The 18,249-nt window shown below is 38.0% G+C and overlaps 1 protein-coding gene across 3 annotated transcripts in view; it reads left to right on the plus strand.

Annotated features, from left to right (window-relative positions):
- Positions 1–1,425: 1,425 nt before the first annotated feature.
- The window catches only part of LOC149011164 (Vps51/Vps67 family (components of vesicular transport) protein), a 55,967-nt gene continuing 39,143 nt past the window's right edge, over positions 1,426–18,249 (plus strand). For all 3 annotated transcript variants that reach the window (XR_016174401.1, XM_089161208.1, XM_089161209.1), the window contains exons 1-7: positions 1,426–1,880; positions 4,276–4,415; positions 6,843–6,897; positions 6,992–7,099; positions 7,496–7,594; positions 7,730–7,807; positions 11,542–11,619. Coding sequence is in view for 2 of the 3 variants with exons in the window: in XM_089161208.1 (XP_089017334.1) it covers positions 1,707–1,880; positions 4,276–4,415; positions 6,843–6,897; positions 6,992–7,099; positions 7,496–7,594; positions 7,730–7,807; positions 11,542–11,619 (732 nt within the window). In the remaining variant the exon portion in view is untranslated. The remainder of the gene's footprint in view (positions 1,881–4,275; positions 4,416–6,842; positions 6,898–6,991; positions 7,100–7,495; positions 7,595–7,729; positions 7,808–11,541; positions 11,620–18,249) is intronic.

The following is an 18,249-nucleotide window of genomic DNA, read 5'->3' on the forward strand; positions in this document are numbered from 1 at the left end:
GCCACCTAAGGGAAGGGAGGATGGAAGTGATTCTATTCTAGGTTCGAGAAACACAAGACTTCATATTTTTTGAAAAAAAGGGGAGGCTTTGGGAAAGTATTTTCAGTTCAAGACTCAAGTCCATAGAGAAGAATATTCAATTATGAGTCTCCAACCTTAGTGCACAAGGGAGGCTTTGGGGGAGAGCTTTTTTATGAACTTAAGCCTTTCTAAAACCAAGACCCTAAAGGAAGTAGGAAGACAAGCAGTATCCCACTTGATCCTAGAAAGAATATATATATATATATATATATGTATGTATGAAAGAACATACAAAGAAAGGGCTGAATTAATGGATTAGTTACTATCATCCCACCTGCAAAGCATAACAAGTTAGATTTCCAAGAAGATAAGCCAATTAAGAGGTTAATTACAAGAAATTTGAACTCAGCAGTTCGAGATTTAGAATGAGATAGATAAGATCCTAAATACTTGCTGGGATCAAGCATGATCGAGATACTCAAAATCCGTGGCAAATATTCTCTAACGGAGGTCGGGGAGTTTGGATGAAAAAACATTTTGCTCTTATCACAATTCACCTCATCTTGAGAGAGTCAAAAAAAGGTCAAGGGCAAGGTTTGAAGTATTGTTATTGAATATTGTATAGGTCAAGTGATTCTAAGAGATGTATTGTCTCGTAACAAGTATTGCATCATGCTGGCCAATATATATTTAGTCCAATCCAATAGGTGCCCTTTAAGAGAAGAAAGAAAAAAGAGAGACGTATAGATGTGTTTGTATCAAGGTACATATTGGCTAGTATCCTATCGTACTGTTGGACACTTTAAACCTTGGGTGAATGGCGAATCTAGTAGAAGGGAAATCCTCTTCCAATGCCTAATAGCAAATGAAAGCATCATCTACGAAGAAAATATGAGACATTTTCGGGGCATAGCAAAGTGACCTTAATACCTTCAAAACAATTAAGGTCGCGATAATTATTAAGAATCCTAGAAAGAACCTCCATTCCACAAATAAACAAATATGGCCTAAGAGTGCACCTTTATCAATTGTGCCTAAAGAAGGATGAAAAAAAAAAAATCCAAAGAGCTTAACTTCATGCCTAAATGAAGGGTTTTCAATATACTTCTATTTTTTATTAGTAAATAGATTTTACAATTTTGTCAATGCAGGGTTGCTTGATTGGTAAGACCAACACTTCTTAATGAAGAAATCGTGAACGTGATTTCTTATGGCATATGTAATATCTCTATCTTTATATATAAAAAAGTGTCTATGTGAAAAAAAAAAAAATTTACAACTATACCAATTTGAATAACCAATTATTTAATTTTTTTTCTTTTAGAAAATAATTCTCTTTGATAGAATGTACAGAAATATTTGCATTTCCCTTACAAACGAAACGAACTTTTTAAGGCACACAAATCCCGGAGGGCGCATGTGTTCCATATGTAAGAGACTTACAGTGTGGGAGACGGAAATCTCGTACTTTTTTCACAACGATAGCAAGATAGGCGCAACCTACAGTTGCGGGTTTAGTAGATCTACGCAGGTGACGGACTAGTTCCGTCATAACGCTCATAGCCTGCTCTACAGAAAGTTTCTCATTCATTGCCTTCCTTGAGAATCTAAGAATTCAGAACCCCGAATCAAACTCAAGAAGCAGCCCTGAAGCAAGAATTTTGAAAAATTGAACGCTATTGAAGATGGCATCTGACGATCTTCCTTTAGACGATAAGGCGAAGAGAATGAGAGATCTGCTGTCCAGTTTCTATGCACCGGATCCTTCATTTCCTGGAAACAGTAATTCTGCGAAATCTTCTTCGTTGGATGCCATCAACACTCCAGCCTTTGATGCTGATCAATACATGAATCTTCTGGTGAGTGCAAGCCATCTCTGGTTTTTGTTTCTCACCCCCCTAATATTTATGTGTATGTGTTTGTCAGACTTGTCAACTTCGAGTCAGATATTTCTTCGAGGAAATTATGGTCTTAAAATGCACTTTTCTTGATCGATGATTTTGATTCAACATTTTGAAAATTTAACTCCTAATTCTGTTAAGTAGATGTATTTCTTGTTATTTGCTTAATTTCGGTTAGAACGGTGGAAACCTCTGATTATAATGGAATTCGAACCAAAATGTAAACAAGGTCTCAGAATGTCTAAATTTCCGTCTTCTCCCTGATCCCATTGCTTTCACTTTTGAACTGTTCAATAGAGCGAAAGCTAGTTAAGTTTGGTCTATATAGTAAGCCTTAATTTTATTGTCAACATTATATGATCTTGTATTCTTCTAGCAATTTGAGTTTAATGAATGGATTTTTACCCCAAAAAAAGGAGTTTTGTGAATGGATTTACTATAAGAACCCTACATTGCCTAAACCATGAATTCTCTGGGAAACTTATAATTGTAATTTATTGCTCTGTTAAATTTCTGTCTCTAATTGATGGAATTGCCAGCTGTCTCTTTTCTAAATAATAAGTCCCATTCATTCATATTTTCTTTTCTCACATTTCAAAATGAGAGAAATTCAACATTTATTTAGGGATATGACCCAGGATCTTAAATATAATTTGAATCAGTATATCCACCTATCTATTGCATGTGTCGACTGTTGAGTGTCATCGGGTGTTTTAGAAGCCGATCACTATGCTGGACCAGTATATTAACAACCATCAAAAGTGAAAGGATTATCTTGAACGTTCTGTTATGGTACTAAAGTATGTGTAGAAGAACTTGAAGGGGAAAGCTCCATGGAAAAGTCAACACCTAAGAGGTTATGAGTTCAAATCTCCTTGAGTCTGCCTGTTGATAAAAGAGGAGAAAGAAGTATTATCATGGGCCACAATATAAACTAGGAACTTATGCTCCAGACCCAAACACTTCTTGTGTCCTCAATGTCCAATCTAATGGTAATATGTTTTTAAGGCAAAATTCAAATGTTTAATCACTGAACCAGACCATAGTTCATGGTACACTTAGGTTTCAACAAGGGCTGATATGTTGTTGCTCCTACCCCAGAACTATCCTTCCCTGTCATCATTGTTCAGGGTTTAGTAAGTGCCTCTAATATTGGTTGCCCATTCCCATTTAGTTGGGATGGGGTTGAGTGGCGTTGTGTTGTGTTGTCAATCCATACTTGCACAATATTATGATTCCCTCTTGCATCCTAGAGTGAAGCTCTTTTGCATTTTTGGCTGCTGTAGTTTCAGTTTTAACTTTGCCCAGCTTCAATAGATGGGATTTAGATTTGTTAGGTTCTACTTTGTTTGGACCAATCTGCAGTTCATTTTTTAACAACTGTAGAGTCAAGAAGCCTTCTTGGAGTTACCAACAACTGTTTAGAATGATAAGCTGAATGAACACTTGCATGCCATTTAAGAACGGCTGCAATCTTCTCCAAAGGCTTGTAGTAATGAAACTTCTGCTTGTGGGAGAAATGGCATTTGAGGGAATTGATAGAAAAGCTCATGAGTTACTGAGGATACATTGATATAGCAAACCATATTTAATTGGATATCTCAGGGCTGAGAGAACATCCTCTTGGACATTTTGGGAGACATTTATCTTGAGGGTTGAGATTTCTATGACTAGGGCTTTCCCTCTCGCTCTTTCTTTCTCTATGTTGGTTTGTGCTTCTGGTTATATGAGCCCATAACTTTTGTGTATGCACTATCTTTAATTTTTTTAAATGACCTATAATTTGCCTAAATTATGTCTGATATGCTCAAATTTAAGCATGTGGCATCTTCATCCTATTGTTAGCTTTCTTGAGGCTTTTATTATAGAAGCAATGCAATGGGTGGGCTTTGGCGCACGGTTAGTGAACCACAATTGTAGCCTGACATCAAGGTAGTGAAACAGCATCTCAGCAAGAATTGCTGGGGTAAGGCTGTGTAGGAAAACTTTCCCCTGGACTCTGCCTGTATGGAAGCATTCGGCACCGAATTCGCCCTTTTCTAATTATGTAGCCATTGCAATTGAAGCACTTATGGATCAAATTGATGAAACTGCAGTCCCACAATTTTTAAGCCCGGTCATCAGTTTAATGTTAATATAGTACTTTTGCATGAAGAATGTTGGTACCTGTGAATTGCATATAATATTACTTCTAGTATTGAAAAAGAAAAAAGAAAATAAAAACTTAATTCATGGGTTCAGTCATCAGAACTCTATTCACTTTAATGGGTGTGATGCTATGTTATTTACTTATTGAGTAAATTGGCAGTTCATGATGTTTTTTTTCTTTAAAATGTTTTGCTGAAATTATCAGATTCAAAAAACGAATTTGGAGGGGCTTCTTCAAAGACATGTCGAAATGGCTGCTGAAATCAAGAATCTTGACACTGACTTGCAAATGCTGGTGTATGAAAATTACAACAAGTTCATTAGTGCTACAGATACAATTAAAAGGTTAGACAATATTATTCCATGACTGTTAAGCCTTTGTTTCTAACAGCCTCTAGTTATTCTTATGCTTAATGCTTAAATACAAGCCTTGTCCCAACTAAATGGGGTTGGCTACATGTAGTCTTGCCTTCCAATCCTTGATGCTTAAATATTACATAAAATTAAGGGTAGGTGACTTGTTGTCTCTTACAGTTCTCCTTGTGCTGCAAGAGTAGCCTACAAATCATAATTGTCAAGGGTGCCACCTACTGTCCAGGTTCTGTAGGGGTTTTAAGTGTCTAGGTGTTGCCTTGTCACCCATGTAGGGGTTTGGTGTCTCCTTGTTTTTCTCCCTGCCCCCCAGATGCCTTGTTGCCTAGACACCATGACAACTATGCTACAAATACTTTGTTCTTCTTCCCATTGACCTTTCAAATTCCTTTATCTTGTTTTAAAAAAAGCTGTCTTAGATGTGGATTTGACTATGAAGACTCCTACTTGATGCAAATCAAGATGTCACAACTCGTAGACACTCAAGAAGTGGTGGGGAGAAAAGGGTCTCACCTGGATAAATTTCAAAAGTGGTGATAAAATTAATTTAAAGCTAGTATCAAGGATTATTTAGCCCCATTTACCCCACTTCTCAGTAAAATCAGAAACTAGGACAAATTAGAAATCTAAGATGTATGACCAAACTAGACTGTAAAAATTTGATCTAGTGCTGTCGTTGTCTAGCCACCAGTAGAAGTACTACAGCAAAATCTGATTCATTTTTAATGGATGGATTGCAAGATCTGGGCTGGTTCACTTGGAAGAGCTGCAGCTAGCTTGTAACAGGTCCCTTGGGAGTGAGCAAATGAAGTAAACTGAGTTTGCAGGCCTTCGAGAGTAGCATGTAATGGTGTATATGTTCAATCACTTTCCACCTGCAGCAGCAGCAGCAGCAGCAGCAGCAGCCCTATTCCTTCTGATCTCATAGCGGCAAATCTCTAGCTACCATAGTGCAACCTTCAAACATGGACAGGAGAAGGTAAAATAAGATAATAAAAGGTAAAGGGGATAATGGTGTTTAAGCTCTTTCAACAGGGTCTTTGAACCCTAGGAGTTTAGCTCTCAAGAACAAGGTCCTCACCCTTCTTATCAGTCAAGCAAGAGATGAGTGAATTAATGATTGTGAAAATTAAAAAGCTGGTAATCATACTCAAGAATTAGACATCTTTCTTGGGTTGCTTTCACTGTAGAATAATTATGGTTGTTAGATTTTGAAGAGAGGTGAAGTTCTCCTTTATCAATAAATGAAGGAGATACTGTTGGAAAGTTGGTTTAAGGGTGCTTGTATTTCTCATGTTTGGCTAGCACACAATCTTCATAGATGGGTACCAAATTCACATCTCTAGATCTGATTGGGAAGGCCATCTGAGGTACCTCTAGATTGAATAGGATCCATTAGGGGGCAGTCTTCTAGGATCTCAATTTAGAAAGTTGGGGTTAGGATTTTAGGGTAGTTGATTGGGGTTACAAAGTAGGTTATAGTGGTTAAAAGGGGATAAAACTTGTAGGTGACTTAGGGAATGATATATGGGGTTGATCCCTAAAGTTTGGGATGGTTTTGATGGTTAGATTGGTGTAGAGCTAAGTTCTAAGTTTGGGTTATTTGGGGAGTACGGAAATAGAAAGGATAAAAAAGGAATTTAGGCTTGGGAAATTTATAAGGTTAGAAGGAGGAGGAGGAGGGTTTGATTAGAAGATTTAGAAGGAGCTCTTGGGAAAGAAAAGAGAAGAAGAGAAGAAGGGAAGAGAAAAAAATCAGAGTTGGAAGAGCAATCTTGTATCCACTGCCAAACAACACCAAAACTCTTATAAAAGAGTCATGCTATTAAATTAAACCATTTCTAGTTAAAGGACTTGTTACATAAAAATAGACTTTCTAAAGTTCCTAACCTGACTTAAAAAAGGACTCCTTATCACTTTAAAAGACTTACTAACATAAATAAAATCAAAATAGAATTCCATCAACTATTAAGTATCCTACTCTTGACTCAAAGCACCGACTTTAAATACTAATCCTTATGCTAGCATTACTGTTACTTTATGGGCATATCAATTATGCCGTTGCATCAATAAACCCATAAATAAGAAGCCTACTGTCTATGGTACCCACCCATGGGCCAAAATAAAGTATTCCAAAGCCAAATTGCTTGACATTCTTAACTGCATCACCATCTGCTGGGATATCAGTTACAAACTTTCTTTGCTTTTTTTAGGTTGTTATCTAAGACCACATACAAGTGAATGGAACTATTGGGTGGGTTGTGCACTCCACTATTTGCTTCATTTGTAATTAGATATTCAACTTTTTTGTGATAATCAGATTGTTAGGATATGTTATTGTACATCTGTACTCGACATAGGTAGTTTTCTAGTATATTAATGTGTATTTTGTCATTGCAGAATGAACAATAATATTGTAGGTATGGAGGTGAACATGGAGCAACTCCTTGAGAAGGTGGTTACATAGTTTCTGTTTCACTTTTTTTTTTTCCTAAATGATTTAGGTAAAGGCGTAACTGGGCATAATTTTTCCTGACTTATATCTTCAGATTATGTCTGTCCAATCCAGAAGTGATGGGGTTAATACATCTCTTTTTGAAAAGAGAGAACATATCGAGAAATTGCACCGTACTAGGAATCTTCTCCGTAAAGTTCAGGTATAAAATTGAAATTCTTCTCTTTTTATTTTCTTTGGTCGCTGCGGTGACTGTTATGTCTTTTGAACTAGTACAAAACCATGTGAGATCATGTGTCAATGTTTTTCTATTCCTGCCACCTGAAGCATTTCATAATAGTCTGGTGTTACCGTAAATGTTTAGCCGCTTCTACTTACTGAAGTATTTTGTAATGCTCTGAAATTATCATGAAAAAAGGTTTTTTGTTTCTTGTCCTAGAGGTTTCTGAATTTGAGTATTTTCATGATTTAAATTGCAGTACTATGTTGTGAAGGCCAAAAAATTCCCATTTTTCTCATGTATGACTTTTTATGTAAGTTATTGTGCATTCAACATGTATGACTTACCACAGATTTCATCTTTTGTGGAAAAGAGCAGTTCATATATGATCTTCCTACACGACTTGGAAAGTGTATCAAATCAGAAGCTTATGCAGATGCAGTGAAGTTTTTTACTGGAGCCATGCCAATTTTTAAGGTAAATATCTTGTCTTTTGCAATGAATCCTTCTCTCATTTTCCCATTTCCCCTTTGGTTATTTATTTTTCTATTTCTTGATTGAGTTGAAATGCTGATATTAAAGTTCTTGGCTTTTAAAACTCTAATTCGCTAGGTATATGGAGACTCATCATTTCAGGATTGTAAGAGAGCATCTGAAGAAGCAATGGCCATTATTATAAAAAATCTTAAGGTACACTGCCTTTTGCTTCCCAGGTAGACATAGAGATTGTATGGATACTCGTCCAGGGGAAAATATACTTTTCTGTTTAATTATTAATTTCACAAGTGCCAAGGTCATACAAGTTTCTTGAAACCTTTGGTTGTTAGACACCATCTAAATATCTAACTGGTCACATCTTTTTGTTCCACATATGGCTTGATTAGCGCTGGGACACATCAATGGCATTTTTAAAAATGCTTAACAGCAGCGACTTTAGTACTGTGTTTTAATCTTACTCAATGAAATAGTCATCTCAACCGAGTCTCAACCTTGCTAATTGCTATTTGGGTCAGTTATGCAACCTGTTCCACCACTTGACTATTCGGAGTGTTGGACCATATTGTCATTTAATTATTACCAGCATGGTTGTCATGATGCCAACGTGAACCTAGGTGGTGGCCAGGTGCCTAGGTGACTAACATGTGCATATACCAAGGGGGGTTTTATAGGTAAAATATGAATTTTCTTTCCTTTATAAGTATTCAAGGAAGGGCTAACGTAATATGAATTTGTATTTGTTTTAGTTGTATATATGAGGGGACATAAAATTAAAATTTTGTTCTTTTAACTATACTCCTGATGAGTGAAACTCATTTGATCTGTACCTCCTGCTGGTGGTCAACAGAAGAAGAGTTGGTGGTTGTAGCAGTGTAGCACAAGTTCCTGGTTTATACCTCCTTCCCCCTGGCAGAGGTGGCAGTGTTGGTTGCTTTGGCATTGGCTACTGGATTTCCAGAAGCAGATCAGGCTGGACAGCTCTACTTCCGATTTTCTTTCTATTTTTCAATTTTCTGGTTTTCTCCCCATTACCTCTCTTTTTCCTTACAGTTCCCCCCATTTCTTCATTGTTGTCTTTCTCCCCCCCCCCCCCCATTTTCTGTCTGTCATCTTGGATGTTATAGTGACCAGTCACCTTGGTGGCTTCTAGGCAGTGCTCTGACAACTGGGATGTGTGGTCACACTCTCACCTTTCTCATAATTTTGACCCAAGTCTACTTCCTTATCCTTTCTTCTGATATATTTAACAGTTCAACTTGCACCGTGCCACTCCTCACAGGTGGTGCAGTCATTGATGTCCTTTGCACAGTCACCATCTCTTGTGACTTGCCATCTTCTTGTTGTTGCATTCACTGATTATTCTAAGATTTCTCGCTAGCCTTATTACTTTGTCTTCTACCTCAGCTTTTCATATAATATGTTAATGTCATCATGTATACCCAAGATGAGGATATTGAGATGCAGTGGTAGAACCCAAAAGGCTAGTTTCAGTAATTAAGGTATTTGTGGCAAATTATGGCCATTGCCCATGGTCAAATCAGTTATTAGTACATGCAGAAAAGGGAAAGTAAGAAAAACTAAGAAAGAAAAGAAATTGAAACACCCATTGAGAAGGTAAATAATATCTTACGGTACAAAATAAGACCTCATTGTGCTATTAAGAGTAACCTCCCTCAGTCCCTCTCAACATATATTGATTAGAACATCTAACTTAAACCTGACACTGTTTTTCTATCTTTTGGAGGATTGAAGGATTGTAGCAAGCTCTGATACACACTTGGGCAAATATTTCATCTTGCCCCAACAGAATCCATGTAATGCAGCCCTATGATTGGGTGTCCAAGCAGGGTAGAAGTACAGCAGGTTCCTCTTAAGAGATAACCAAATCTCATTTATTTTCAAATGGCACTGTAGGCCTTATACTGTACTCCTAAAAAATAGGGATTGTTGAGGGCATATAGGAGTCCAAGGTCAGTGGTCTTCTAGGATTCGGATGGGGGCTGAAATTTAAGGTATTAGAGGGAAGATATAAGGACTGTGTTGCCCTAAAGGAGGACTTTCAACTGGTAGTCTTTAGGTCATCAAATCTGCAGCTGCAGGTTCAGTGGAGGTTTAACCTAGATTTGAAACCAAAAGTTGGAGAAGAAGGGATAAGAGAAAGGTCCAAGATCTTGGGAAGAATGGAGGATGGAGATTCTCTGCCTATGGCCCTGACCTGCTTGGTGAACTGATGGAAGATTGCTTAACATATCTTGGTGAAGGTGATGGACTCCTGCCCAAGTTCGGGCTTGCTTGGCTGTCAATGGGGAGGCTGCCCAGCAGACCTAAGGAGGAAGAAGAGGTCCCTGGTCAGCTTCTAACCCACAAACAAATCTCATGATTTGCTCTAAATCGGAATTCTTTTAGTTAATTCATCTCTGTCTACTTTGTTCTTCCCTCAATGGGGTATTTATAAAATGGCTAACAGCCATACAGTAGAGTCCTTTCTGGACTGAAGATAGAAATATGAGTCCTAAATTAACTCTAAAATGATATCCTACCTAGTCCTAACTACCATCCCACCTTCTTTGAAGAAGTTCTAAAACAAATAAATAGCCTCCATTTTCCTTTTTTAATGGACTTTTATATCAACTAAAACTCCTACTTAATTACATAAATTAAATGGAAAAAGAATTGAATTGGATTAATTGATAAATTAAGTTTGGAATATCGTACTCAACCTATGAACCCATTTTTGAAGTCCATTAAGTTGGCCGATTACAAGGGGTACCCATCCAATAAAGGCCCAACCCATAAACCTATAAACTCTAGGTTAATTTCTATGAAGAAAGGCTTTCTTTGGTGCCAGATCTGCATCACCATGTCATCACTTTGTGACACTTATGTTATATGTGTGCGATCAACATCAGAACATTTAGATGAAAAAAAGTACTTAGTTTCACATTTTTAACACTGGCCGTACCAACGCATGGGTCTGGGGAGAATCACATGTATGCATCTGTATCCCTGTTCCAATTTTATCAATTTAAATCATTAAAATTACCTTATGGACACAGTAATGACGATGATGATAATGACAATGGTAACTTAATTATTTCATTGTTGATGTATCCAAGTAGTGGTAATTTCATGGCAGAATCTGGACACATTTGTTGCCAAGCTTGTTAAGAAATGTGATGCATATCAAGCACCAATTTAGGGTGGGCATATATAGGTTATGGGCCTTTTATCCCATAGGTCTAAGTGGCAAAGGGCCTTATCTGGGGGTCCAGAACCCACCCATGAAAATAGTTTATTTTTTGGTTCAATATGCTTCATTTTGATTGTAATCTTATTCCAATTTATGTTGTAAGGACACGAGGGTAATTTTATTTGTTTAAAGTTTTTAATCTTTAAAGGCCTCAATGATTAGAGGAGGATTATTTCTTTTAGAGTTGTTTTAAGAGTAATTAGATGTCTTTCTATTTGTTGTTGCGGTTTTATTGGTCTTATTGTGCTCCATGCATGAGGAGCGATAATCAGTTTTTATTTCTTCTTTCCCAAGTCCTGTCCTTCTAGGACTTCTTTGTAAGGCTATCAACCATATTTAATGCCCCTCTCTTGGGATAGCAAGACAGAGTAGAGTTCAAGTAAAGCATTTTTGATGATGACTGCTGCTTTCTTTTTTTCTTTTATTACTTTTTTATTCTCTGCACTACAGATGTCTTATCCTTTCCATGAAGTCCTTTTAGGTTGAATTTAGTAGGTGGTGAATTTTTCCAGTTATCCATCAGGAAACTAATTTGGCAAAGTCAGATATATCTGTTTATTTATTTTTTTGCACAAAATAAATTGCAAGATTGGGATTATATATCACTTTTTATCTGTTCTTCTTTGTCATATTTTTTATTTTGCCTGGAATCTGAATCCAAACTTAATGTTTTCAGGAAAAGATATTTTCAGATTCTGAACCTTTAGAAGCAAGAGCAGAGGCTGTAGTTCTTCTTAAGCAGTTGGACTTCCCGGTTTGTACTCGTACTTTTTTTCATGTTGTATGTTCAGCTGGTTTTTAGTGGGTTGTTCAGTGTCTGTGCTAGTCATGCTGTGAGAACTCACCAAAGCACCATGAATTACTCATACAAAAGTAGATATATCAAGTTATCAACAATTGTGGACATGATACTCTTGAATATATTTGAAGGCGAGATGATCCTGCTAGTTTTTCAATTTTAATTGGAACTGCAGTCTTAGAGCTGACCCTATTTTTCTGGGATAAGGCATAGTTTTTATTCTCTGTTGTTGTATTGAAACAACAGTAGACATAATAGTTGTCATGGCATCTAGGTGAACCAAGATATTGAAGGGGCTTGGATGCAAAGTAACTGTTGCGACCAAGCGCCAGCCTAGATGACCAAGCTGCTGTGGCAGTTATCTTCTAGTTAACCTTATAAGACTATGTTTCCTGTGGTAAAGATGACAGTTGAATGCTCAGAAAATGTTGAGTTCATTGATAAGCCCCCAGTGGGGAAAGTTAATAGTTTGCAATTTAAGCATGTCCCACTTTGAGTAGGAAAAGAAATATAAATACAAGAAGGAATGGAAAACCAGTGTCGAGTTCATTGATAAGCCCCCAGTGGGGAAAGTTAATACTTTGCAATTTGAGCATGTCCTACTTTGAGTAGGAAAAGAAATATAAATGCAAGAAGGAATGGAAAACCAATCTACAACTGAAATAGGAAATAAATTCAAAGCAGAAAATAAATAAAGGAAGGAATCCTAGACTCCAATGCGAAATAGATGCGGAATCCTAGTGCAAATAGGAGACGGATGATCCCTCTTAATCCTAGTGCTAAACTAATCGAGAACTAAAATAGGAAATAAAAACAAAGTAGAAAGGAAGGAATTCAAGACTCCAATAGTGAATAGGAGTGGAACCCTAGTACCAATAGGAGAGGGATGGTCCCTCTCAATCTTAGCACTAGCATTAGATCGAGTCGGAGTTTTTGTCCTAATCTCAACACTCTCCCACATGTTGGGGCGTAGATATCACATGTTCCCAAACTTGGTTAAAAATGGATGGAATACTCATCTAGGTAACCCTTTGGTGGACACATCTGCTACTTGATCATCAGACTTACAAAAGGGCATACAGCTTATGCCACTTTCCAACTTCTCTTTTATGAAATGCATGTCAATCTCCAAATGCTTTGTCCTTTCATGTTATACTAGATTGTGGGCAATGCTTATAGTTGTTTATTTTGTCACAATAGAGCATCATAGGATGGGGCATTGGCACACCAGATCTATTAGTAAACCATGTAACCTTAATAATTCAAAAATCCCTTGCGCCATAGCGCAAAATTCTGCTTCAGCACTAGATCTTACAACAACATTTTGCTTCTTGCTTCACCAAGTAACCAGATTCCTGCCAACAGAAGTACAGTATCCTAAGGTGGACTTCCAATCATGTGAACCGCTCAAGTCTGCATCAGTGTAGGCTTCATTACAGAATTGATCATGTGGGGATAGGAGAACACCTTTGTTTGGAGCTGATTTTAGATGGTAAAGAATTCAGTAGACGGCAGAAGGTGATTGGAATGCAGATTGTGTATGAATTGACTCACACTACTGATTGCAGCAGCACTGCCAGACCTTGTTTGAGATATTCCCACTAGTCGCTGATAGCATCCTATATCAACAGGTTCCCCATCTTTGTCCTTGAGTCAAGCTGGATGAGTATCACTAAGATGAAAACCAGTAAGTCTAATTCAGATAGGAAGTCGAGGACATACTTTCCTTGGGATAGAAATAAGCCTTTAGCTCGATGAGCAACTTCAATCCCTAGAAAGTATCTTAGTTTTCCTAGATCCTTATTTTAAACTCATGCTTTTAGATTTTTTTCAACTTCTGTATTTTTTCACCATCATTGGCTGTCACAACCATGGTGGGAGATCTTGCCACTCAAGAAAAGCGAGATCTCGGTCGAGATCTACCAAAAAAATGGCGGTCGTCTCGGTGGCCCATCACGGTGGGTTTTAGGGCTTTGGTTGGGCTGAAACTTGGTATTTAGCCTATTTAAGGCCTTTTGAACACATTGGTGGCCTTAGATTTGTGAGAAAATAACCCTAACTATGTCTCCTAAGTCAACCCTATGTGTAAAACCGAAATTCGTGAAATGCAAGGTTAGAGACTTAGAGTCTTAGAGAGTCAGAGAGACAAAGACAACATGTAATATTGTAATGTAAAGATATCAAGTAATTCAAGTTAATGAGTTATCATTTATCAACTATCAACTATCAAGTATCAAATACAATAACATTACACATCAAGTATTCAAGTCAACAAGTGATCAAAGTTCAAACTATCAAAGATTCAAAGTAATAAATTGTTAAATACTTAAATGTCTTCAAAATTTTACAACCATAAGAATTAAGAAGATTAAAACTTACAACTTACAACTTACAAGACTAAGAGTCTAAGACTAAGAATGTCAAAACTCAAAATTACAACTTACAAGACTAAGACTAAGAGTATGAGTATCACTCAACATTCTGCATCAATTGATTCTGAACGGTGGCCACATATGACTCCCAAGTCAATCCATCACTCAAGTATGTCACATATCGGTTTATATGGAACTGATATGTCTCCATGTCAGAAAACTGGAGGAATAGCACTCTGAGATAACCGTCAATCGTGGGTGGGTGAAAGAGCCATTGTTGTTGTTGTTGTTGTTCATATTGTTGTTGAGTATCTGGGTAGGGGTTTTTAAACCACTCAGTTAACAACCCACCTTCACTCCCATATGTGTACTCTCCAGGTGCAAGGTCTTGAGGAATAGTATGACCTCCATAAGAAGAATACCCATTGTAATTTGACCCGGCGCTGTGATCCCCGTATTGGTACCCCGATGACTGCCAACTGTCCAAACTCTGCTATTGTGAATCACTCTGACCATGATCTAGGCTCATGCTTCCCATGTTGAATTCAAGATCATGCATGCTCGCATCATCATTCGGTTGCCCCTGCCCTTGGTTTGATCTGCTCTTCCTACTCCTAGCATAAGTCCGAGAGATAGGGGAACTGTGGGTCGCATGTGTCGGATGACTCGGACCTGGTGGAGGTGACTCCCTTTGTTGATGCTGACTTCCACCAGAAACACGACCCAGCCGATTGCCTCCATGACTTGAACTTGATGGCTGACTTGGGCCACTTGGCCCTCTGGTATCATCGGCATCATCTGAATCCCCACTACTAGTTGTCACCTCAGTTGTTTCAAGTCGACTAGGTGGCTCCTCAAATGGTAGTAGGTTGGTCGTCCTTCGATGTAGCCGGCATGCCGACCCTCATCAGAAGATACGTGCTCAGCCACAGCATCTGGGCCCATAGAAGCAACAATGGTAGGATCCGACTGCCCTCTTGTCCCATCCAGCACTGGGCCACCTCGATCCTTAACCCACTGATATATGACATCATCTTCCTCATCTTCTGCGGGGGGCTTGTGGAATACATCAATCAACTTAATCGGTTCACGATTGTCGTCATCTATATCATCTTGTATGTGCCCTACTCTCAATCTCATGTTGTAATGCACATACACTAAGTCCTTGAGCCTCTTACTCCCCAATCTGTTCCGTACCTTACTATGGATGAGCGAGAAGGTGCTCCAGTTCCTCTCGCAACCAGAGGATGAGCAAGTTTGTGAGAGTACTTTAATTGCTATGTCCCTGAGATTTGGCGCACTAGTTCCATATAGCACCCACTAGTCAGCTGCATAACAAAAAATAAGAATGCATTTGGCAAGTAAATCTTTATATTTATATAACTTATCAGTTATCATTTATAGAGTTATAGTCTATAGACTTATAGACTTAATAACTTATAGAGTAGTGGACTATTTACCAGGATCAGTTTTTTGCCTAGTTGCAACTGCAGAAGGCTTTCCAAAACTCCCAGAGGCATCCTTGAACTCCTTGATCTGTACACCAATTCTTCAATTATTGTATTATGTATATGCTTAATGCACTAATGCAAGAAGTTGAAGAAACAATTGAATAAGTTCTCACCTCTCCATTAATTGTCCCTTGCATGACGAGATTTGCAAGCTTCTCCACCACCTCTTGCACCATAGTCATCAACTTTACATCAAGCCCCATATCTTTCTTGTAATGGTACTTTGGGTTGAGGTAGTAAGCTTGCATTGTGGAAATAAAAAATTTGGTTAGTGACTTAGTGATTTGGTTGTTTACTTGTTTATAAATTATAAGTTATAACAAATAAAGAATGTAAATTAAAGTATACAACAAAAACTTAAAGACTTAAAAGTGACTCACCAGCCAAGTGCAAAGGATGCATCAAGTGCATCTCCCATCTATTATCGATGATCCTCTCGTAGGATTTGAAGGAGCTAGGGGCAGCAGCTCTAACCAACTCTTTCATTTGCTGGAGGGCAGCATATATGTGGGGCATTGTGGGCTTCTTCTCCGAATCCACCATCCTTAAAACAAACACAATAGGCTCTATAATGCCCAGTGTCCCATTCAGCTGCCTCCAAAATGAATCATCAGCAATGGTTTGTTGGGCTAGTACTGCATCAGGATAGCTAGATCCACGCCAACCAAACCACTCCTCACTTGCAAACATGTGCCGAAGACCCACCACTTTCTTCTGGAAGCTTTTTAGAGCTACATAGTTGGTGGCGAATCTAGCCAATCCAGGTCTGACTAGATCACCCTTACAGTGGTTCCTCATCATCTTCAGCACATAACCATGGTTATAAATAAAATTACTAACCCTTCTAGCCCTCTCAACCACAATATTGATTGACTTTCTGTTCCCCAAGTCCTTTAACATAAGATCAATCGAATGAGCTGCACATGGTGTCCAAAAGAGGTGGATCCTGCTGCTCTACTTCCTCATCAACATTTCTCCAGCTTTTTTGAAGTTAGCACCATTATCTGTGACAATTTGGACAACATTCTTTGGCCCTACCTCGAAGACCACCTCCCTAAGAAGCTTGTAAAGGTAGTTAGCATCTTTGATCTTATCTGAGGCATCCACTGACTTAAGGAAGGTTGTCTTTCCATTGCAACTTGCCATGAAATTAATGATGGACTGTCTAGTAGGACCAGTCCATCCATCAGCCATCACAGTAACACCATATGTACTCCACTTTTCCTTTAATGAACCAATGTATTCATCCACCTCCTGCTTTACCTTGGGTAAATATTTATTCATTACTTCCCAAGCACTTGGGCCTTTAACCCCTACACTTGCCCTAGCGACTGCATTGATCATCCCTTGATAGTATGGTGTTTTCACTACATTGGCTGCAATGTTGTTGAAGAGCAAGAATTTGCTGATTGCCAACCTAGCTTCCTCCTCCCTACTGCCTTCTCTACCTCCAGCAAACATATATGGAATGTTTCTTTGATAGATGTCTTGTTGGTTGAAGAGGGAGGGGTCTTGGTCAAATGTGGAATCATAATGTCTAGTCTTCCTCCTCCTTTCAGTCCTCTCAGTCTCAGTTCCCTGAAAACTATGTCTAGGTGGCATGGATGCCCCTGACCCCGAACCACCTGCTCCCCTTGTCTGTTCATATTGCCTCACACTCTCAGCATGTACAGACTGTCTGTTAGCTTCCATTGCAGCCTTCATCTGTCTCCATTCGGCTCGTGACTCAACACCCATAACCCTCCTCCTCTCTTCATCGTCACTTGACTCCTCATCAACGTCAAGAATATGTCTAGATAGCACTGTATCCTCAAATTCCCTTTGCTTTTGTGCCATCTCGTCCTTTCTTTGTTTCCCTCCCCTTAAAGTTGCTGCAATTGCTTTTGCACTTCAAGGCCGGACACTGGAACACGAACCACCGCCAAATGGCAACGGGAACCACCGCAAAGCGAGGCAAACGCTCGGGATTCTTCGCGACGGGGATCCCCAGGCCAAGCAAGCCCGAGCCCCACCGGGCCGCCACCCCACAGTTGCCAAAGATTCAAAGCACGAAAGTCAAACAACAAGCCCAAATAATCATAGAAAAGATACAAAAACAGAAAACCAATTTAAAACAACCACACACGCAGATAACATATATCGTGCTCCAACAACAGGAAAAAACACATAATAGAGCACATAAATAAAAAAGATAAATTTAAAACATATATTTTTATAATTATTTTATGTAAAATAATTTATAAAACAACAAAACACACTGTTAATAACATATATACAAGCTCAATAAGACATGTTTGTATTTTTAAATAAACTCATAATATAAGATCTTAAAAAAAGATAATTTTTATAAAATCATTATTTTATTTAATTATTTAAATAAAAATAATAAATCAGCAAGCATGATAATCAGATATTATACATGGTTTAGCCCTCTAAATGTAGTTTAACATAAATAATAATCACATTCATCATAAGTATTTATGTATAATCTTTAATTTTAATTTTTTAGATAATATATATTTTAAATACGAAAAATTAAAAAAAAAAATATAATAACAGAAAATTAAATTTTTTTTCATGAAAGTGTAGATCAAAGCTTGATCATCAACATATATTTATACCACACTCATACAACCATTGTAGAACCTTGTATTTGAAAAAATTCAAATTTGGGGGAAAATCTTACATTTCTTGAAGAACAC

Source organism: Hakea prostrata, chromosome 7 (genome assembly GCF_041222555.1).
Source record: "Hakea prostrata isolate BN-2017 chromosome 7, UWA_Hpros_2, whole genome shotgun sequence".
NCBI lineage: Eukaryota > Viridiplantae > Streptophyta > Magnoliopsida > Proteales > Proteaceae > Hakea > Hakea prostrata.